The following is a 25,005-nucleotide window of genomic DNA, read 5'->3' as shown; positions in this document are numbered from 1 at the left end:
GCCTTGCTTCTTCTAATGAACATTTAGATCCTATTTTCTCTACAACATTTAAAAAATTATTATTCAAAATGTTTTCAACTTTCGGCTTGTTGTTTGTCAAGTTTCCATTCGCTTTGTGGTAATGCCATCATCTTGTACTCATGGTTGCCCTGTCTCCCTTGTAATAATATTCCAAATTGTTTTGGTTCTGTTATCAGAGGTATTAATCTCAGGCATGATGCACATGCTTCTGGACTTTTTAATAACATTTCGTAATGTAGCACAGCAGTTTTTATAATATTTGGGTGTTTTTGGGTCATTACTCTTTCTTGTTGTTAGATACAGTTCCCTTTTGTGGTTACAAGATATTTTTATTCCATTAGTAAGCCAAGGTTTTTTGCATGGATTCTTTTAATTAGATTTAACTTCTTTCTTGTGGAAACAGTTTTCAAATTCTCTTACAAGTGTATCATGAAATAAGTTATATTTTAAATTAGCATTGGGTTCCTTGTACACCTCATCCCAGTCTAACTGCTGAAGATTTTCCCTGAAATTTCTAATTGTTAAGTCGTTAATTGATCGCACAACTTTAGAGGGTAGTTTTGAATTACTGAATGGAGCTATGACATATACTGTAACTAGCTGAGCACGATGATCAGAAAGGCCATTCTCAACAGGACAAGAATTTATGTTTTTAAACTTATCTTGGTCTATAAAAGTGTTATCTATCAATGTGCTGCTGTCCTTTACTATCCGAGTAGGAAAATTAATGACAGATGTCAAACTGAAAGAACCGAGCAAGACTTCCAGGTCATTCTTCCTATTACACTCTTTCAGTGAATCAGCATTGAAGTTCCCACAAATAATAATTTGCTTTCCCGTATCTGACAGATAGCACAACAAGGCAATCAAGTTTTACAGGAATAAATGAAAGTTTCCTGAAGGGGACCTATATACTATTACAATTATAAAAGAGCCCTCCTTCAGTTTAAGTTGACAGGCGCATGCTTCTATATGTTGCTCTAAAACAAAACTTTTTTTTATCTAAGCTTTTTACACAGTGATAACTTTTGACATATATGGCTACTCCTCCCCTCACCTTATTCTCTCTACTCATATGTGCAGCTAGTTTATAACTACTGATATTTACCTGTTCCATATCAGGCACAATTTGATGCTCAGACAGGCATGGTATATCTATTACATTATCAGATTCAATGTCATCTAAACAAACCAGGAGCTCATCTACTTTATTCTTCAATCCCGGAATATTTTGGTGAAAAATGGTAACATTATTTTTTACTTTACTTTTGTGAGAATCTACTTTTTTCTTTAATCCACCAATATTTTGCTTAAAAACGGTCAAGAAGAACACAGCCAGAAACAGATGACATAAGCCATTCTTTCTGCAGAAATCCTGGAACACAAGAGATAGACCAGACTGGGCTCTGCACTACATGGAGCAGCCAGAAATGACCACATGAGTCCTTTCTCACGACTCTTATTGGTTAGATGAGTGGCATATGTAGTTGGTTTGGTCAGCAGGGCACTGGAACTTTATTATTTACGTTACTGTTGTGAGAATCTTGTGAGTTTTGGCCCTCTGTAGCACCTGCCTGCCTGAACTTCTCATTGGACACTGATATTAGTCTAAAAAAGTGGTACATCCATGAGTACTAGTGTCCCCCTTATGGATTTTGCTAACAACCCTGCCAGTTTACCCTTCCCTTTCCTATAGAGGTGTAGGCCATGCCTTGTGAAATCCCCCCTATCAATAGCCTCGACAGGAACCAATCCAATGTCTGACAGAGTGGCCACCCTATGCAACTGATCCAAATCCACATTTACCCTCCTGACAGAGCGGTTCAACTGGGGCTGATCATGTTGCATGAAAGCAGGCACCAGCCCAACATTGATATGGGTCATTGCAGAGGCTATTTTCACCAGGTCACACTCAATACTGTAGCCCTGATCCCTATCAATACTGTTTCCCACTCCACCCACTGTCACCACATGACCCTGCTTTGAGAAACCCTTGTGCAAGGAACCTATATCCTCTACAACCTGGCTAAGACATGCACTTGGCTTGAAAAAGTTTGTGACCTAGTACCTGTCATCTAATTTTTCCTGAAAAATCTGGCCCACAACTCTTCCATGGCTGCTACCTATCAACAGAAGTTTCCTCTTACTTTCTACTTTTTTTGAAACAGTTTGATTCCTAGTGAGATTCTGTTGCATCTTAACTACATCTACTTCTACTGGAGCCTCTTCCTTACTTAACTGTGGTAGCAAGGCAAATCTATTGGTTGTGCCAATTGGGAAACTGTCAGACACTTTCTGTGGTCCCTGTTCCAAGCTACCACTTCGCACTGCTGTTTACCCTCCTCCTCCCTTAACCTCTTCAGTTTCTCTTTCGCTCTGTCCAACTCAGCCTGAAGGACTCTAGTTTTCTCCTCCTGTTCAGCTATAATCCTATCTCTTGAGCAAACCCTGCAAAAGAATGGAAGAGTCTCGTTTACTTCCCCAATTCCCATGCCACTACAATTTCCCCAATGAGACCACCTATCACAACAGCTGCACGAAACCCCTGAAGTAACTTTCCTACTGCAGCTCACACACTTAGTATCCATGGTAGTTTGGAAATTAGTTATGAGATTAACTAAGTGATAATGATAATATATTAAATACAGATGTAAAATGACACTAAATGTGTTTTGGAAACTAATATGTAAGTAAACTATTAGCAAATTCACTTAAATTTGTGGTATAATGCTAAATATGCACGTTCAAAAATTAGGCCTAAACAGCCGACTGTAACCAAAATGAACTTTTTGCGATTACTGGAAGAATACACAAATAAAAGAAAAACCTTTAATGGCAAGCTTCGAGAGCACACTAATGAACATATTTAATTAGTTAATCTATACCAAATGCCCTTAAGATTGGGGTATAATGCTAAGTATGCGCACTCAGAAAGTAATGCCAAACAAAAAAAAAAAAAACTTACCAGGGAAAAAGAAGTAGTGCCTCCCAGACCAGATCCATTGTCTGAGAAAGTGACAAAATCAAATAAGTGTGACTTCAAGTGAACATTTAACAAAGAAGTGTATAATAAGCATAAATTGTTCTCTGGGTGCAATGTAAGAATGCCAGCTTTTCAGCCCAAAAATTAATTTGACAACTAATGCATGAATTTGGGATCTTGTACATTTTACCAAAAAACGAAAAACACACAAAAACTCCCACTTCGACAAAAATGTGAAATGGAGGGTAGCGAAAGCTTAAACAGGATTCTGTTCTTGTCATAAACTGTAATTAACTATGTACAAAACAACAAAATTCTACAAAAACAATTCATCATTTTTTCAGACAAGTTATGCATATTATTTCATTATTTTTGTTATTATTATTACTTTATTGTTATTATTATTATTATTATTATTATTAGTATTAGTATTATATTATTGACAACAGCTGAAGTTGTAAAAAATATGTTGATAAGCATAACTGTTATACAGCAGATGTTATTGATTTTGCACTCTGATATTTATCTGAATTTAAAAATTTGTGAGCACCCAGAATGTATACTTATAAGCCGTCACTGCTGTATGTTGTGTTATATTGAATAATGAAAGGAAAAGAAAGAGATTCGGGTGATTTACTCTTGTTATTTTATTCTCATGCAGGCATGTAGTTCTCCCTGATTTGTTAAATACCATACTTTTCAGATTAATATGAAAAATGACACAATAAAAGCACTTCATTTGGCACTGTCGGAAGCTGAAAACCAATATATAGATTGCTATGGGGAGGTAAGCTGCATGGAATGTAGCAGAATGAAGTCATCATTCAAACTGCAATGTATATTAAGGAAAATTATCTTTAACGTGTATTTATCATTTGACGCATGTGTACTAATTCAAAAAATCTTTAGTTTCATTTTTTCTAATCAAAGAATAGTGGATCTGTGGATCTTTCATGTGGAATGCATTTTTAAGATAATATGTGAAACGTTGCTTTGACGGAAACTCTTAGTGAACATTAATTGTTCCTCTTTACTTTTTAGTGACCATTATTTTGATTAAATTTGGCTGCTACCTTTCCAGATACCTCATCCTTAGAGCTCCTTACTCTTCTCCCAATCTTGTGTTCAGTCTTTTTATGTTATCAGTGTCTGTAAGCTGATGTAATTTTACAGGTAATACAGCAGAACTGCATCTCTGTTGTTGATAACACTGACTCTAAACTGATGACAGAGTCTCTGAAACTTTAACAGCGTGAATGTGATATTACAAATGTATGATATTTACAGTAATGTCAGAAACTTACATTTCATTCTGTTTACAGTTACTGATTCACAAGTAAAGGAAAAGTTGGACCCTATGATTTTTTCTCTTATTTTACTAAGTTATGTTGGATATCAGTGTTTCGTAGGTACAATAGTTTTTTCAGGTTACTGTTCCTGTTTAAATTAATCAAGTAGATATATGTACTGGATGTAACAAACAGAATCATCCAATTTGGCATGTCTGTATTACTGAAACTAGTAAACATATACAATGAATTTTGTTTTTTGATGAATGGGAAACTCAAAAAGTTTTTTTTGAACCTTTTTATAGGTGTTCAATATACTTCTCTTGGGATGCATGGCATATGTCAATCCAGTATTCAAATTGTTCCCACACTACAATGAGCCTGTCTTGAGTTACAGCTTCCACAGCTGCTGTTATGTGATGTCTCAGTTCCTTCACGTTGTTGGTAATGGAGGCGCATAAACAGAGTCTTTTATAAACCCCAACAAGACATAATCACATACAGTCAGGTCCTGTGACCTTAGAGGCCAGTAATGTAAGGCTGAATCATTTGATCCAGTGCGACTGATCCATCATTTGGTAACCCTTTGATTTAAATATTCCTGCACATCCAGGTGCCGTTGTGACAGCGCCCTGTACTGTTGGTAAATGAAGTAATTCAGATCAGCTCCAACTGTGGGAAAAGAAAGTTCTCAAGCATATCAAGATATGTGCTTCCTGTAACAGTGTTCTTGGCAAAGAAAAATGGACCATACACCTTTTCCTGTGAAAGTGCACAGAACATATAAGTTTTGGAAAGTCCCTCTCATGTTGTACAGCTTCATGTGGTTGTTCCATACCCCAAAATCTCACATTATGACAGTTCACCTTTCCATTTAAATGGCATGTTGCCCCATCACTAAACACTACGCGTGGAAGAAAACATCTTACCAAGAACAGAATTACAGAACTCCACACACTGTTGTTTGTCATCTTCATGAAGAGCTTGCAGTAGCTGAATTTTGTATGGTTTCATGTGTAAACATCAATGCAACACATCCCAGTTGGGTCATGTTGAGCTGTCAAGGTGCACAGTGAACAGATTTCTGCAGAGTTCTTGTGAGACTACAGTGGATGTGTTTGACATTTGTGTCAGAAACTCGGGAAGTTTCAGGGATTGCCTCTCGCCATGGACAACACAGCTGCTGACGGCCTTCATTTAATGACCAAGAGCAGTGTCGTTAGCGTAGTGTTGTCAGTGCTAAAGACAAGCAACACTGCATGAAATAACCACAGAAATCAATGTGGGACATACAACAAACTTATCCGGTAGGACATGACAGTGACATTTCGTATTAATGGGCTGTGGCAGCAGATGACCAAGTGCAAGTGCCTTTGCTAACAGCAAGACATTGCCTGCATTGCCTCTCCTAGCCTTGTGACCATATTGGTTGGATGCTAGAAAACTGGAAAACTATGGCCTGTTCATATGAGTCCAGATTTCAGTTGGTAAGAGCTGATGGTAGGTTTTGAATGTGGTGCAGGCCCCACAAAGCCATGGACCCAAGTTGTCAACAAGGCACTGTGCAAGCTGGTGGTGCTCCATAATGTGGGCTGATTTTACATGTAATGGACTGGGTCCTCTGGTTCAACTGAATGGATCATTGATTGGAAATGGTTATGTTAGGCTACTTGGAGACCATTTGCAGCCATTCATGGTCTCATGTTCCCAATTTTTATGGATGACAAAGTGCCATGTCACTGAGCCACAATTGCTTGAAAATGCTTTGAAGAACATTGTGGAGAGTTCAAGTAAATGATATGGTCACTGAGATTGCCAAAAATGAATCTCATCATACTTTTATGGGACATAATCGAGAGGTCAGTTGGTGCAGAAAATCCTTCACTGGTAACATTTTTTGCAATTGTGGGTGGCTATAGTGGCAGCATGGCTCAGTATTTCTGTAGAGAACTTTCAACAACTCATTGAGCCCATGCCATGCTGAGTTGCTGCTCTACACTGGGCAAAAGGAGGCCTGGCACAATACTGGGAGGCATTCCATGAAATCTGTCACCTCAGTGTACATGTCAGCAACAGTTGTCGAGGACATGGAAAAGTTAAAAAAGTACTGCATTTCTCTTTCTGGAAATTTTATCTTTTGTCTGTTGTTGTATCATTGCCTGGGGAATTTTAATATGGGAACAAATGGGCCTTGTTCTATGACTGGCATCTTCCTGCTCTTGCAAAAGATACAGAGACCTTCTGGAATGTTAGACACACCATTTATTTATGGACAACACTTCACTGAGGACCTTTATTGTCAAAAAATGTTACAGTAACCCAATGCTTCAAATTATTTGAGAGTTATAATGACCAGTATGCTCAGTCGGATGTGCAATGAGGCATCAGAGAGACAGCAGTGGATAACTATTCATTTATTACACAGTCTACATCTGTCATATTGTTGCAGTGGAATGCCAGTGCCCGTATGTCATAAACAGTCAATTTACTGTCAGTGAAGGCAATGCAGTCAGCACATCGTGTGTGGCCACAGTAAGCTGTGAGGTGATGATTCTAGTGGAAGCTTAGCCAGTTGAACCAGCAGCACAGGAACACTGCACTGGCTGTACACAAAGCTGTTAGCAGCTCTGGGAGTAAACAGCCAGTATGCACATAACCACGCTGATAACCACACACAGATGTGATAGTTCACAAAGGCAGAGTCTGCCCAGAGCAGAGGACAGCATGAAATGTGGCCACACAAGTGATTGCAAATGGGCGGCTGCACGTCCCCAGGCAGGAACAAGAGACCTCCAGAATGGAAGGTGACAGAAGCTGAAGGATGCCCTGCAGGTGGCCCACTGGCTGGAGAGTACTAAGTCCACAGCATCAAACTTGATACCTGCAGCAGTGTCACTGCTAGAAGTGGCAGAGTCTAGAAAGGGTGACTGGTTGACTTGTGGACCGATGTAGGTCTCCTCTCCAGACTGGTGGTCAACAGACTGCGACACCTTTGAATAAAAACGGGGGTATTTGTACTGGCTTGGTGTGTACTTGTTTTCCTACTGCATTGGTTCTGGTCGTGTAAATCACAATAATTTGGTGCCTTGGATGTGAAGCAACTGGGCCATTGTAACTGCAATGGTTCTGTATTTCTGCTTTTGCTCCTATGGTTGCTGTGCTTGGTGACAGCATGAAGTAACTACCTTGGTATCATAGTGCAGTTCTCTTGTAACGTGCAAGTAGCCCATGATACAATAAAATTCTGGTCTGACCTACTTATGCGACCCACTGTATTAGCTAAAGGAGATGTCTTAATCTTCCCCCGTCATGCCAAGAACATTGTTTTGCAGCACAACATGCCTCCTTCTTGTAGAAAATCATTCCAGATTTTTTCTTATGGTGCCCCTGAAGAAATCTGGAGATACATTTACACACCACAGTTATACACAGTACACTTAGTCTTTCTCTTATACTAGTTCAGCTTAAGCCACAAGATTCACTGAATGCATTCGTAGAAGCAGACATCATTATCTAGGTTTAGTGTAATAGACTGTCTTGCTTCCTAACAGGAATCACCACTACAACTAGTTCAATCAAATTCTCCCATCTTGATGAATCTTCAGCAGACATCATAACCTCGCTCAGCTCTTACATACACTCTGCACATCCTCTCATTTACCATGTAATTTTCTGTCTAATTCTTTACTCAACTGATTACTATTTTTTACAGGTTACTGAGTTGTCTTCTCTCATTTACACACACAGCCACGGCCCCACTGAACCATTACTTACTAATCTTAACAAATTTTTCCTCAGCAAATGGTTCCACCTAGTTATTTCTTATGCTCAACATCACCCTTCAGTTATCAGGTGGCATTTTAACTCACTGTTTTGGTCATCATCTGGAACTTTTTGAAACAAAACTTAACCCTATGACTCCTCAGAAAATATCCTTAAAACTAAGCATATACAGAAACTGCATTTGCTACTATCACTCATGACATACTGATTGGTAGTTCCAATTATTTACTTTACTTTAAAGCTAATTCCAAACTGATTGAATGTTGCAGTGCCACAATTTATTGTACCTTTCTTTTATCACGTGAATTTCATCTTAATTATGTTGTTCTCACTTTCTATTACCTTACATTTCTCCTCTTACGACATAGGATACACAGTGACACATGGCCGTCACTATTATTGGTCATATTCTCCTTGCACCGAATACCACTAATCCATTTTCTATGCTCCCACAACCTCAGGAAATCTCTTGCAGTCGCCTTTCTTTCGGCACTCGCGGAGTCACAAACAGGGCGCGCAAAATCTCGGACACCCCTGTGTTATGTCACTTGGCGGAAGCACCGGCCAGTGCCCCTCGCGGCAGGTAGTGCCTAACAAAGGGACAAACCAGTCTGCCACCCTACTCCAGGCTGCTCAGCGGAACGCGTCAGAGCTTTTAGCAGCTCACTGCAACATCCAGTCTTTACCTGCACATTACGAAGAACTTAGCCTCCTCTTCAACCAACTAAACTACCACGTAATCCTCTTATCCGAAATGTGGCTGAAACCACACATATCCTCTGCATCTATTCATCTCCCGGGGTACACATTTCTTAGGGCAGACAGATCAAAAAAGCGAGGTGGCGGGGTCGGCGCATATATACGAACAGATCTCAAAGCGAAAGTCTTATGTACGTCAAATCCTGCTGAAGAAAAAGAGGCTGAATTCATGTTCATTGAAATAAATATACAAAGTCGGAAATTCTTGACTGGCATCGTGTACAAGCCACCAAAAATAAACTTAATGAGTTCCTTCCAGTCGGAATTACATTCACTCCAGTGTCAATACGAACATGTCATCGTAATGGGTGACTTGAACGTAGACCTGCTAAGAGACACTCCCTCCGCAATAAACCTAAGAAGATTGTTTAGTTGCAATAGCATGAACATTCTTCCATTACAACCTACACACCATAAGGCGCACAGTCATACTCTTATAGATGTAATCGCAATGAAACAGACTGACAAAGTAAGAGGTGTTGGTCAAACATCGGCTCCTGGCCTCTCAGCACATGATGTAATATTCCTGGCCTACTCTGTACAGCCCCCAAGGATCAAATCGCGTTACATAACTTGTAGGAACATGAAACGTATTGACCTTGACGCTCTAACAGCCGATTGCTCAGAAATCTCATGGCATCAAATAATCAGAGAACCTACAATCGACGGCAAAATTAATGAACTTGGTGATAAACTCACTGCCCTCTATGACAAACATGCACCTGTGTGCACAATCCGTGTAAGAAAATCTCCTGCTCCATGGCTGACAGCTGAATTACATCAAATGATGACTAATAGGGATGCTGTCCACAGGTGTTTCAAGGCAGATCCAAAACCCGAGCGTTTCGAAGAATACAGAAAGCTACGGAACAGAGTGAAACAATGCATTCGCAATGCTAAAATCAGGCATGCTCGCTCCCTTGTATGCAGCAATCTGACGCCCACGACTCTATGGAAGAATCTCCGTAGCTTGGGGGTCGGAAAGGCAAAATCGGAAACTACTTTTCATGTGTCAGCTAACGAATTAAATGAATTCTTCTCTGCACCTCTGAATACCAGCATGGCTGATAATTACCGTCCACAAGAATCCCCAAACAGGATAACTAACAACAATAGCTTTCATCTAAAACATGTAACAACAAATACAGCAAGAAAAGCAATAATGAGAATCTCTTCTGATGCAATAGGCAACGACAGTATCAGTATAACCATGATTAAGAATGTTGCCGATATCTTAGTACCTGTCTTAACAGACATATTTAATTTTTCCCTCGTGAATGGAATATACCCCACTGCATGGAAAAGAAGCATAATTTGACCCATCCCTAAGATCGAAAACCCGCAACTGCCTAGTGATTACCGACCAATTAGCATACTGCCTGCTGTTTCCAAAGCACTCGAATATATTGTTCATGACCAAATCACTGAACACTTGCATGAATTCAGCCTATATGACAAATTTCAATCCGGTTTCCGTAAACATCACAGCACAAACACTGCTCTAATTAAAGTAACAGATGACCTGAAATGTGCCATCGACAATCGAAAGGCAACAATATTGACGCTACTGGACTTCAGCAAAGGTTTTGACACTGTTAACTTTGACATATTGCTCAGAAAAATGCAACAGCTTAATTTCTCTGATAGTGCAATGAGATGGTTTGAAAGCTACTTAAAAGACAGACAGCAATGTGTTGTCTGCGTAAATGAAAAATCTTCCTGGAAACATGTTTCCTCGGGAGTGCAACAAGGATCAGTCTTAGGACCACTTTTGTTTTCTTTATATGTCAACGATATTTCGTCGGTTCTGTCCTCCTGTAAATATCATTTCTATGCCGACGACCTCCAGCTCTACCTAAGCGTCAGACCTGAAGACGTAAACACTGCAATGGCTCAGATGAATGATGATCTGTCTCCAGTAGTGACATGGGCGAAAAGGCTGGGGCTTAAACTAAATGCAAAAAAGACGCAAGTAATCTTAATAGCCCATCAGAAATTAATACGTTCAGATTTCCGCGAACAGCTACCTCCTATTCTGCTCGACGGTACTCCAATACCATATCAGAAAACAGTGAAGAACTTGGGTGTAACTTTGGATGAGCATCTCAACTGGGTGGAGAATACAGTTGCAATGTTCCGAAAGACATCTGATTGTCTCTATGCTCTGAAAAAGTTTCGGAACATATTTCCACAGGACTTGAAACGCCAGCTCGTGCAAGCACTCGTTCTACCGAACCTCCACTATTGTGATGTGATTCAACAAGGCACGAGTAGTGAAAACAAAAGACGGCTAGAGCTAACCATGAATGCCTGTGTGCATTACACCTGCAACATTCGCCGATATGATCATGTTAGTGCTTCATACTCCGAGCTAAAGTGGCTGCGGCTGGACAAATTGCGTGACTACCACACTCTATGTCTACTTCACAGACTCCTCGTCGCACAAGCACCCCAGTACCTTGCTTCAGAGATTAAAAACCTGTCATGCCATCATAATCGAAACACGAGGTCACTCTTATTTCGTATCCTAACTGTGCCCACTCACAAAACAAAAACTTTTGCAAACTCCTTCTCAGTTGCCGCTGTCTGCCTCTGGAACAAACTGCCCCTTACCTTGCGCAAAATTCAATCTCCTGCTGCTTTTAAGAAGAAGTTGAAGCATTTCCTACTATCATCATCATAAAATTCTCCACAAAATTAATGTACCAGGCCAATCCTCTCATCTGTCAAATAGCAAAGCTAGCGTCTCCTATCTTGCTCCTGAGATGCCTTCCCCTTCATATATCCCTATTAGCCAGGCAATCTTCTTTTCCTTTATATTTCCTTAATTATGTTTCATCATGTCTATTCTTCTTCTCCCTTCTCCATGAGTCTCCCTCATACTCCCTGCTGCCAGCACTCCTATCTAAAATTTGTCTCTTCAATAATGTCTAATTATAACAGTACTTATGATCTACGAATATAAACTCTATATGTATGTATTTTTCCAGGTGTACCTTTCTAATTGTTTATTTCACTTTTTGTACTAGATGTAGTTTAACATTCCTACTAAAATGTATGAATGTAAAATAAGTAGAATGCCTGGTTAGATGTAAGAGAGGGCCTGATGGCCCTAATCTTGCCAGGTTAAATAAATCAATAAATAAATAAATAAGTAATTAAATTATGAATATAATAGAGGGAAACATTCCATGTGGGAAAAATATATCTAAAAACAAAGATGATGAGACTTACCAAACAAAAGTGCTGGCAGGTCGATAGACACACAAACAAACACAAACATACACACAAAATTCAAGCAGACATTTGTAAAAGCAAAGAGTGAACTCTTGCCTTTACAAATGTCTGCTTGTGTCTGTGTGTGTGTGTGTGTGTGTGTGTGTGTGTGTGTGTGTGTGTGTGTGTGTGTACGAGTGTATACCTGTCCTTTTTTCCCCCTAAGGTAGGTCTTTCCGCACCCGGGATTGGAATGACTCCTTACCCTCTCCCTTAAAACCCACATCCTTTCGTCTTTCCCTCTCCTTCCCTCTTTCCTGATGAAGCAACCGTTTGTTGTGAAAGCTTGAATTTTGTGTGTATGTTTGTGTTTGTTTGTGTGTCTATCGACCTGCCAGCGCTTTTGTTTGGTAAGTCTCATCATTTTTGTTTTTAGATATATTTCTATTACCTTATTCGTATATAACGTAACACTGAAATGCTATAGTGTTTTTCTGTGCATATTTGTAGATACTCATTTTAAAAAAAATTTTTTAAAAAATGTTAGTAACATTTAAAACACCAGGAAGAGGCTGCTGCACACTTAACATTAGAAACTGTAAAAGAGGGTTGTAAACCAGAGCATCACAAATTTGAATACAGCAATTTGTGTATTATTAAATAATGATTTACATGTTTACTCTTAAAATAAGCAGAAGATGACAAGAGTGTGTTTAATTTGATGTAACTGTAGTGGAATTATATTGCCTAATTAATACTTGCATGCAGTCTTCCCTTTTTGCCATTTCCCCCTGTAACTGCTTATAGTTGTTTCCCAACAATATTATTTTATATTTACATTGCTCTTTGCTTGTTCAGTGCAAACTATGATACTTTTTAAAATATGTTTACTCATGTTTTCTAGTCACATGTACCCTGACTGCAACTGACAAATGTTTTTGTGGAGGTTCATCTCATTTACTAGTCTCTGAGTTGCTTATGTATTAGTTAACAGCTAAATTTCTTCACTATCATTCTCTCATACAAGCTCCTCATAAATCTTTTTGTTGTCTTTACTCTCAATTGGAGGAAATCATATTTCAATTAGCTAACATAGTTAGTCCTTTAGGAGGCAATCTGTAATTTTAAATGTTGAAGTCTTCCGATATAAACACTTTATTTTCTGGATCACAGTTGTTTGTACAGTGATGAGTGGTTAAGCAAATTTGAATTTCTACTTTTAAATCTTAAAATACATGAGATGTGAGTTACAGGTGAACATTCAACTTCAATATGTAATGTAATATAATGGAGAAACAAGTAAAAGAATTACATACCTCATTAGTACAAGCAGTAGCATCTACACTGACCATTAAAAATTGAGACATTTTTCTAATCGATAATAATTTACTGTAAGATACAAAATAGGGCACCATGTAGAAAAATATCCACAATCATAAATAAAATAATACAAGGTGTGTTCGTAAGTGACGTACCTCACAGTAAAGATAATATTACATAATGTTCAATGGAAATTAGAGAAATAAAATGTACATCAAGTGTTACAAGTTGTTGATATTAAGTCATTTATCCAGTACCATGTTAGATATAGACATAGCCAAGTTAACAGTTGGAGTAAGATCAGCATACAGCTCATAAACATATCTCAAGGTGCTTGAGTCCGACACCCAGTGGCAGTCTAATTCACACTAATAATTCTTGCTTATGTAAAGTAATGTTCATACAAGCTTGTATGTACCACAAAAATTTGCTGTGTGAATAGCAACATATATGGACAGACAAATAACAGAAAGTGATTAATAAGTGCTGATTGAATAATTGGAAAAAAGTTGCTTGGAAGGAATAGTTGAAAGAAATTGGAAGGTAATTTATAAATCTGTGCACATATTGTGGGTGAACTTTAACTGGTACCGATATCAACAGACCTTCAATGTCAATACATTTAAGGACAATATTCGTAATTCAAGTTACATACTGCTTCAAATTAATTCCACTGTGTATCGTCCGTATTATAACAATGCCAATGCAGGATTGCTCCTCTGCTGCTCGTGCAAATTCCTCTTGTCTGCTCCGAACCTCGTGATGCAGGATCTTGGCGGCAGGTGATATGATGAACAGACAGGTGTGGTCATCATGAATGTATGAATAAATTTTGATTTCCTAATAACTTTTTATAACACTTTTGAATGTATGGTTGAAATACACATTTTTAAACAATACTGGTACGACCTGCTACCACTTGTAGAAACAAACAGGTGAAGATACAGGAATTATTAAATTGAAGAGCATATTTGTTCTTCCTTTTTTTCATGCAGATGAAATTATCCTTGCCACAAATCAACTCGTTAATTTATCTTTGTCATGGTCTATATACGTCATTCAGTTTACCTGTAGCTTACATGTGTAAAAAGAAATGAACATAAAATAATATGATTCAAATAATTGCCCCCCCACTGCGCACTGACGTCATATGGAATAGGCATAGCTGTTATTTTTGGCCATTGGAGTTATCCTAAGTGGTTATCAGTTTATATGGGCATGTCAGATTCCTTTCACACTTACATACATAAGTTTTGTCTCTTAATAAAGTGCTTGCTGTAACCATATAGTCCCACTGTTGTCAATGAGCATCTGCACAGTGTTTAGCTTGCGAAGCATGCACACACAGCACAACGTCCATTATCATCCCAGTTTGCACTCACATGTTTAGTACAAGGCCAGAGTGTCCATGTCATGTGCTTACAGTAGCTTTCACTGCATAAATTCATGAAGCTCATGTTCAGCAGTGTGATCCTTTGTGAAATCTTTGATGCAGTGACAACTGGTTTCCATATCAGCAGCCCAAGGAACTTATTTCACCTTGTCATTCTCACTTATTCAGTGGGGACACCAGCTGTGCATACATCTGTGAACAAGGTAAGTTTCTTGCTGCTTTTACGATGTTGTTGACAACAGGAAATTCATGTTACACAAAGTATTGCCATCTTTAGTTTATCACACGCACACTTGCATATATCTCTTGCACACTTAACACTTTACAGCCAGGTTATTTACATTTTTGCATTTTCTTTTTTAGCGTCTTTCATACAGTTGCATTACATAAAGTTTCTGTAGTGTCCTTTCCACATACCATATACATAACATAAAAAACTACAAATACAATTACAAACTACACTTATCCTATTCATTTGATGACATGTCATTATCATCGCTTATATGCATAATAGTCTGTGATATATTCTCTCCCCTTTTTATATATAATGTCACTGCTTGTCATTTTGCTTTCATTTTCGTTACATTATTTAATTCCAATTATATGAGTACACATTTTACTCTCATTTGGTTATACATTCTTCGTATAATATTCATACAATAACAGATTCTATTTTCATTTATGGCATAAACTGATATACATTTCATTTCAATTTGCCTTGAATTCTTGTAAGAGCATATTTATCAATTCCAAAGAATTAAAGAAGTAAACAAAAGTCGCTACAATAGATACTACATGCCGCTCAGATAACTACACATGGCCTCGCCCCTCTAGCGCTCTCCAGGAAGGATCTACACACTACAGGGTTGAGGAAATTTATGTGCCCAGTTAAATCTCATTAATAGACTTAACCATGATCCCAAGAACTAAATAGTTTGTTGTTTATAAACATGACTCAAATCTGATGATACCAATCATATCAAATACTTACGCAGTGTTTAAAAGTGCAACTCAGTATTTACTTGTTATGTTCATTACATAAAGAATAACCATTCTATGTGCTGCAGTTTACAGAGTTGTATCATTAATATGATGTGTTACGTTTAATGAGTGTAAAACAGTGTTTTCATAAGTAACAAACATGCAAAAAAATTTCTTTGTAAATCAAGTGTTTGACATTCTCATTATAGTTGATACTCACAGTAGTTAGGTTTCAACCCCTTGATTATTTGGTTGTGCTCAACCTTAGTTCAGCATCGTGATATGTGATGTACTGCAACTGTTTTCTTCTTCACATTCTTTAACACTATCACATTCATATGTATCATAAAGTTGTGGCGTGGTCCTTTGTTATGTTTATATGGTACCTAACACTTGACAAGCATTTATCTTTCTTCACTTTAGGATGAGTCAATGCATCATTCACTGGAACAAAAGCACTTAATACTTATGTAAAACTAAATCTTCATAGAGAAATGTATAGCAGCTCGATGGCTACTAATACCTTTTTCATATATTGAACCATGTATTCATTCACTTCAGTGAGCAGTCATGCTATCACAAAACTTATTTAATGTCGTGTGTGCAACTCTACTTACCTTATAAATCTGAAAGATAAAGTGTATTATAGGTGTGGTGTGACCTCTTATTCAGTTTGCTACTTATATTGCACTTGCTTGTTTGTCTGCAGCAGGACTTTTCTTGTCCATCAGGTATAACTAGTGTGTGCAATTTCAGTAATTAAATTTGTAAATATTGTACATATATATAGGTATGATGTGTATAGCAGCATAGCTTAAGTAAATATCTCATAGTTTAGCATCCATTTCCTTTATATATAATCCCTTAGTTTATCTTTGTATGTGTGTATTGTGTAAATAGTTTTAGCTGTAGTATAGACTATCCCTTAATTTTCTATGTTGTTTATTCAATATGCTTTACAGATGCTTGTGTGGACTGTAGCTCACCAGGTTTGTTTGTTTTGGGCACTCCAACACCCCCAGCTGTGCCTGTCTGGCACACATGCACTTGTGATTTGTTGACTAGCTTGCTACCCAGTGTGCATGTGCTGTGTGCCTCTGATATCAGTTACAGTGTGGCGAGTTGTGCTTACAAGTTTGTTTATTTGTTTACAAGTGTGATTCATGCAAGGCTAAGCATTGTTGTTTTAATATGGCTATGGATGATACTCTTTCCGTTAACATATTTATATTGTGAGACATGTCAGTAATTATTTCTTGTTTCATTGGTTTAACTAGCTCTGTCAACTTCCTGGATTGTTCATGACATAATTCGGTCCATATAGTTTTGCTCACCTCACTGAACTGTTGACTAATACTATTCCTGAAATCATTAAATACCTTATTTTGCTGTGTAAAATGTTGTCCTACACCCTTAAGTTGTTGTGTTGCATTTTCCTGTTGTTTTGTAAACTGTTGGGTTATTTGTTGCATGAGATCTAAATTTTTTTCCTAATTGTTTCCTGTTCTTGTGTCGGCAGTGTTGTGAGCAAGTAATCAAAGGACTTTTTGCTGTTGTGCCCTTCAGTTTCACTATTTGAAAAAATGTTTCCCAGTGAGAACTAAGACATTGTCTTAAACGTGACATCGCAATTATTTATATTACAAGTGTCATCATTTTTTGATAGTGGGATGCCAACCTCGTTGTTTTTGTTGCCATCGGCCAGTTCACGAGTTGGCACGTTACCTTCAACTGTTGCCAAGCTTGGTTTTCTGACATCTTGGCATATTGCTTTTGTAATGAATTTTCAACTATGGCCATTTCCTTTGACTCCATTGTGAAAAGTTTTTAACAAAATTATGAATAAATTTTTTTTCAGAAGTGAAATTTTGTGTGTATTGGTACTGTTCAGTTAAAGCAGATTTAGCTGCATATTCATTAATGAACCTGATTATTATCTGACACAGTCTTATAGAGTGATGAATTTGTACAAAATTTTGTCTTTTCCGTAGAAATGCACTTTCCATAAAGGATATTAATTGGAAGGAAAAGAAATTATCTACTGCCAGAGAGGTGGTACCAAGCACGGCCATATAAACATACAGTATAGCAGATTCCTACCTTTTGTCACAGAAATCAGCATTCCTGGCACGTCCTATTTGTAGGCAGAATTTAATTTTAATTTGCTCGTTCAATCTTTTTCTTACTCCCAATCTCACAGACATGTAACAATAAAAGTTTCCTTAGTTTCTTGTAACAATAAAATGAATCATTTATCTCAATTTTTTTATCTCAGCAATTGAAAGGTCTGTTCATATTTCACTCAGCACCATCCTTTAAACAGTCACCATTGAATTGTGGTATATGTGGGTGGGCAAATAATGGAAACTGATTGATAATTGCTGCTTGAATAATTGAAAAAAATTGATTGGAAGGAATAGCTGAAAGAAATTGGAAGTTAATTTATAAATGTGTGCGCATATCTTGAACCAATATCAAAAGACCTCCAGTGTCAATACATCTAAAGATCAATATTCATAAACCAAGTTACATACTGTTTCACATTAATTCCATTGTGCATAGTCCTTATTTTAACAATCCTGATGCACAATTGCTCCTCCGCTGCTCATGCAAATTCCTCTTGTCTGCTCCAAAACTCTTGATGCATTATCTCAGTGGTGGGCAAAATAATGTGCAGACAGGTATGGTTGTTGTGAATGTATGAGTAAACTTTGCTTTCCTAATAACTTTTTTTAACATTTTTTAATGTATGGTTGAAATAAATATTTTTAAACAATACTGGTACGATATATCTAATCATATGTCTGTCTGCTACCACTTATAGAAACAAACAGGTGAAGATATGGGAATTAATAAATTGAAAAGCACATTTATTTTTCCTTTTTTCATGCAGAAGTATCAAAACACTATCCTTGCCACAAAACAACTCATTGATTTGTCTTTGTCACAGTCTATAAGTAATTCAGTTTATATATAACTTACATGTATAAAAAGAAAAGAATGAAAAAATAATATGATTCAACATATTTGTAACAGTATAAAATGTTTTACAAAATTAAGAATGGTGTAATATCTCATACAGAATATTATAAAATGTAATTATAACTTCAGTATATCTTATTTTGGTAAACTTTAAATGTTATATAAATAATAATTTGAGATTACAATATTGTTTGTAAGGAGTATTTAGACGTTATTGTGTAATGTGGTAGATTATAGGAATGATACATAGAAAAGTATACAACAGATTTGACATTATGTCAGACATGTACCAATGTTCATGCATCTTATTTTACAATGAAATATGTGACAAAAACCTGTGGACCTTAAGAATTGCTTTCATGACATAAGGTATTAAAGAATTAATCTCATGACATATGATGCCAAATAATCCAAGACATAAAATATGTACTTTTAGTGTTTAAGACTCTTCACAGTGACTGTTGGTTCCTATACAACTAATCTCAGGAATATATTCCAGTATATACCCCTTAAATATTCATTGTATTTGTCAGTATTGTAATCTCACATGGCTTATGTAACACATATGGATTACCAAAATATGATTTACCAAAAGTTATAAAATTATGCTATCTACTGTTCTCAGTGTGCAGTTCTCTTATATAATGATTTTACATTTTATGATTTTCTGTATGAAATATTACATCATTTTTAATTTTGTAAAACACTGTATACTGTTAGGTAGCAGATTTTAATGATATATATGCACTTGTATGCATATTACTTTATATATGAAAATTTTTTAGAGTAAAGTATATTGCTACCATGTGTCAGACTCTAGCACTTTGCAAGCAGTATGCCAGTCTTCCTCCAACTGTCAATTGAGCTGTGTTGTCTAACATGGTACTGTCTAGATGTACTTGCTATCAGCAGCTTGTAACAATTGATGTACATTTTATTTCTCTAATTGCCATGGAATGTGTAAAGTATTACCTTTACTGTGAGGTATGTCAGTTACAAACACACCTTGTATTATTTGATTCATAATGGGATATTTTTCTATGTAGACACCTGTTTTTTGTCTTACAGTAACGTTATTATTGATTATGACAAATTTCCTACATACAATGGTCATTGTGGATGCTACTGCTTGTACTGATGTGGTATGTAATTCCTTTTCTTCCTTCTCTGTTGTCCTATATTACATATTCAAGTCGAATATTTACCTGTAGCTGACATTTCATATACTTCCAGATTTGAGCACAGCAATTCAAATTTGCTGAAACTAGTCATCACTGTACAAAAAATTGTGATTTTGGCAAATAAAGTGTCATTATAAGCAGACTTCAACATTTACAAACTATATATATATATATATATATATATATATATATATATATATATATATATATATATATATAAACAAAGATGATGTGACTTACCAAATGAAAGTGCTGGCAGGTCGACAGACACACAAACAAACACAAACATACACACAAAATTCAAGCTTTCGCAACAAACTGTTGCCTCATCAGGAAAGAGGGAAGGAGAGGGAAAGGATGTGGGTTTTAAGGGAGAGGGTAAGGAGTCATTCCAATCCCGGGAGCGGAAAGACTTACCTTAGGGGGAAAAAAGGACGGGTATACACTCGCACAAACACACATATCCATCCACACATATACAGACACAAGCAGACATATTTAAAGAGTTCCCTCTCCTTCCCTCTTTCCTGATGAGGCAACAGTTTGTTGCGAAAGCTTGAATTTTGTGTGTATGTTTGTGTTTGTTTGTGTGTCTGTCGACCTGCCAGCACTTTCATTTGGTAAGTCACATCATCTTTGTTTTTAGATATATATTTCCTACGTGGAATGTTTCCCTCTATTATAACCATATATATATATATATATATATATATATATATATATATATATATATATATATATATATATATATAAAAAAAAACAAAGATGAGGTGACTTACCGAACAAAAGCGCTGGCAGGTCGATAGACACACAAACAAACACAAACATACACACAAAATTCAAGCTTTCGCAACAAACTGTTGCCTCATCAGGAAAGAGGGAAGGAGAGGGGAAGACGAAAGGAAGTGGGTTTTAAGGGAGAGGGTAAGGAGTCATTCCAATCCCGGGAGCGGAAAGACTTACCTTAGGGGGAAAACAGGACAGGTATACACTCGTACACACGCACATATCCATCCACACATACAGACACAAGCAGACATATTTAAAGGCCTGTATATATATATATATATATATATATATATATATATATATATATATATATTCTTTTTTTTTTTTACGGACACTATCTTACTATTCTGTTATGAATAGAAAACATTTCTCTGTATGTATTGTCATTTTTCTCGCACTCTGTGCATGGATTGATCCCCAGTATTTATATGTGACTGTTCATTGATCAATGTATATATCAATATGAATTTGTGAGAACTGTTTCATGTTGGCTGTGTTTTCAAAATACAGGGCATGTCTGGGAAGTAAGTACCATTAAGGTGTGAGATCAAGGCTGTACGATGACTGATCTAACTACTCACAATCAAATTGTTGAATAAGGTTTTGCGTGACACCATCAGAATGGGGATGTATTTTGTCATGAAACAACTCTGTGCCTTGACTGAGCATTCTGTGCCTTTTGTTTTGAATTGCATGTCAAAGTTTTCTCAGTGTTTCACAATATCATGCCACATTGATGGTTCCCCTCTGGGAAGGAACTTAACAAATAGAATGCCATGTCTGTCCCAGAACACAGTGTACACAATTATTTGAGCACACAGTTATTTGTGCTGACAACATTGTTTTGATTTTTTTGTTTTTTGGAGGTCATGCGTGCCCCTACTCAATCACTATTGTTTTGACTCTGGAGTGACATGAAATCCCAAGTTTCTTCACTGGTCACAACTCTGTTTAAGAATTCAGCTCCCTCATTACTGTATTTGGTAAGGAATGTCAAAGCATTGCCGTGTCATCTATTTTGTGGACATACATAAGCATGTTCAGAACCCAACAAGAACATAGTTTGCAAAAATTTTAGCAATTTGTGACAATCTCATACAAAACAGTTTTTGAAATTTGTGGAAACCCAGCAGGAAATATCCTTATTGTGAACTGTCAGTTGTCATAAATTTTCTCATTCACTTTCTCAACCAGTCCGTCATTGACAACAGAAGACCACCCACTCCATGCTTCACCACATAAATTGGTTTATCCATCATTGAATTGTCTCACCTACTTTCTCATCATACCATTAGTCACTACATTTTCACCGTAGATCTGTATAGGTTGATGATGTATTTAAGCTGGTGTAACATTCTTTGCAATCAAAAAGCATATAGCAGAATGCACTTCACAGTTGATGGGCTCAGAGATTCTCTTAAACATTTTGAACAACCAGTAACTAACGTAAACACAGTGCAGTGTGGCCATAATGGCATATGTGGAAAGACAGTGAACCAGAAAGAAGAGGGCGAATGTGCAGATCAGAGACACTGTCTGGGTCATGGTAGAATGAAATGGTACTTTCTTTCTGGGCATACCTTGCTTGTTAATAGAAATTCTTTTAAACTACCAATGTTCATTTTGAGGTGGTGATAAAAGCAAATACAGTGAAGAATCTGAAGGAATCAAATCTCAGCCTCCACTATCAAAATGACATACTACAACAGGAATTGTGTCTTCTGGGATTTTTTTTATCTGAGTTCTTTATTGAACTCAGTATGACAAAGGTATCTCATATCCAGTGAAATATTTTGCATGGAGTGATAATTAGAATTAAGTTCAATTGAATGTGTGAAGGTAATCACTATCACAGCCTAAATGTACTCTGTTGTGAAAACAAAACCACATGCTCAGAAGTAATGATCAAAATCAGTTCTAACTTTATGTATGGGACATAAGACATTGACACAAGCAAGTGATTAAAAGTCACAGGTAATGATTATTTAGTAAAAAATGTTTGTGCCTTGAACAGAAAGCTGTTGGTTTGACTCTACATTGAGTTGGAACATGATTTTTCTGGGCATGAAAATTTACATTTTTTGTTGGTACCTGATGCTATTTCTGACTACATTTTATGTGATTAAACAGTGGAAAGTCCAGGACAGGATAACAAAAATATTATGGAGAGAATTAGGTTGCTACTTGCCATATAGAGGAAATGTTGAGTCACAAGTAGGCGCAACAAAAAGTCTGCTATATATTTAAGCTTTTGGCCAAAATGCCTTCTTCCAAAGTAGAAAAAATACACACAACTCACACGTGTCCACTGTCACTGACCATGTGTTTGGACACAGCAGCCAGAGAAAGTGGCCATGCATGTGTGAATGTGTGTGTGTTTTCTACTTCAGAAGAAGGCCTTTTGGCTTAAAGCTTAAATGTATGGCAATCCTTTCATTGTGAGTAGCAATCTATCCTTTTCATGTAATTGTTTTTGTGTAACTAAGCCATTAGATGCTGGGTACTATGAAGGTTGCTGCAAATAGTATTTCTGGTGCTCCTATATGCACTCTGCTGATGAGAAACTAGGAAGTATGGTAGAATGTGGAAACATTTTGTGACATCTGAGTGCATACATGTACACGCTATACTGTAGACGTAGTGCTACTAGAAACCCTGCTATGTGAGACATAAAATATATCTGCAGTATACACAGTGCCCATTACTGAGAACCCAGTCATTTTGTGCCACTAGTACTGTTAGGAAGTACCTGTGGAAATTGCTCAATGGTCACCCTGACTAACATACCAGAAGTTTGACACCCTATCATGAGATGATCACTGTGAGATATACAGTATGGCATCATTTGAATTAATGGTATGAAATAATACATTCAGTTGTGACAGGTGTCTTTAATGTGAATACGTTTTGTATCTGGACACTTGCTGTAGTTGTGTATGTGCACATCCGGAGGTCTCCTGTCTTCTGAAATAATCTTTATTTTCTTTGCAACAACACTCAACCACAATATTGTAGTGCAGGCTTGGGAGACCATTATATAACAGAGGCTACATTGAGAAGTGATGTAAGGGCTGATAACAGCTCAGCACAATGTGCTAGACCTAGTATCTTGTATTGCTTCTAGAAGTTTAGGATTTAATGTCCCGTTGATGTGACTGCCATTACAGATGAAAGACATTCTTGTTTGGACAAGGATGCATGGAAAGCATCTATGCCCTTTTGAAAGTAATTGTCCTGACATTCAGCTTTGAATGGTTGGACAATAATTTGAAACCTACTACTCTGGAATGTGTGCTCAGTGTCTTAACTGCTGTGCTGCCTCACTTAGTGTCCTACTTTCAAAATCAAAACATGATCTCACAAGGTTTATAGCCCTCATAAAACTCCTCACTGAGACTGTACATTATATGTAAAGTTTGCTCAATTGTTGTAATAATGTATGGAGTACAGCAAAGATGCGTGCTAATCAGCTGCCTGGAACTGCTATGAGATAAAGTGTATTTCATCTACGGCTGAATGCTGATGGGCCCAAAGGCTCAGAGCATGCTGCATCAGCTGATTGCTTCTGGCAAGGTGACAGGTATGAGTAAATGCAGTTGCAGGGACAAGGCTAGAAATAGGAAAAATCCCTAAACCTGGAATTTGGACAGCTTTTCCAAGAAATGGCAGAGATTCACGCAATCTTAAATATGGCTAAGTTACAGCTCTTTAAGATTTGACAGTAACTCACTTTAAATATTAATGCAAATATGAAAACATTTACATTCTCATAAAAATGCACATCAAATCTCACAACAACATTTCAGTATCTTTAAAACTATAGAATTTAATATTCCACAGTGAATAAACATTTACACAATGAGCCTCTGAATTAACAACTTTTAAATGCTTCATGCAATTTCAACAAATGACATCACAGATTATAGCATTGCATTGTAGCTATCATCATTGAAAGATACATATCTATATCTACTTTATTTATTGATTTATCATGTCTCCTATATCTTTTTTATTACCCAAATGTTTGCCACAATATTGTATTCTCCACATTTGCACAGCTGATGAATAGAGTATGAATGCCTCACATATTGTCATACTTGTGTTTTTATTTAATGAACAGTTAACTATTTTGCCAGTAACATTATTTAAGTGGTGATCGCAAGTGCTATTAAAAAGCTGTGCTAGTTTAAAAGTGGTCAACCACATGTATTAGCGGACACCATGATTGAAAAGGGAATCGAAAGATACTTCTGTGAAGAAGGCATTAAATAACTGTTTAAATAATATTTAGTAATAATCTGTAGTTAT

At 36.9% G+C, this 25,005-nt stretch overlaps 1 protein-coding gene across 3 annotated transcripts in view; it reads left to right on the top strand.

The window, feature by feature from the left end:
- LOC126480911 (centromere-associated protein E-like) overlaps window positions 1-25,005 on the top strand; it is a 588,622-nt gene that overhangs the window by 368,843 nt on the left and 194,774 nt on the right. For all 3 annotated transcript variants that reach the window (XM_050104316.1, XM_050104317.1, XM_050104318.1), the window contains exons 14-15: window positions 3,708-3,791; window positions 22,326-22,466. In XM_050104316.1, coding sequence (XP_049960273.1) covers window positions 3,708-3,791; window positions 22,326-22,466 — 225 coding nt within the window. The remainder of the gene's footprint in view (window positions 1-3,707; window positions 3,792-22,325; window positions 22,467-25,005) is intronic.

The sequence above is a fragment of the Schistocerca serialis genome, chromosome 5 (genome assembly GCF_023864345.2).
Source record: "Schistocerca serialis cubense isolate TAMUIC-IGC-003099 chromosome 5, iqSchSeri2.2, whole genome shotgun sequence".
NCBI classification, from domain to species: domain Eukaryota; kingdom Metazoa; phylum Arthropoda; class Insecta; order Orthoptera; family Acrididae; genus Schistocerca; species Schistocerca serialis.
The sequence above is the reverse complement of the archived record's forward strand: the minus strand, read 5'-3'. Positions and strand labels throughout refer to the sequence as shown.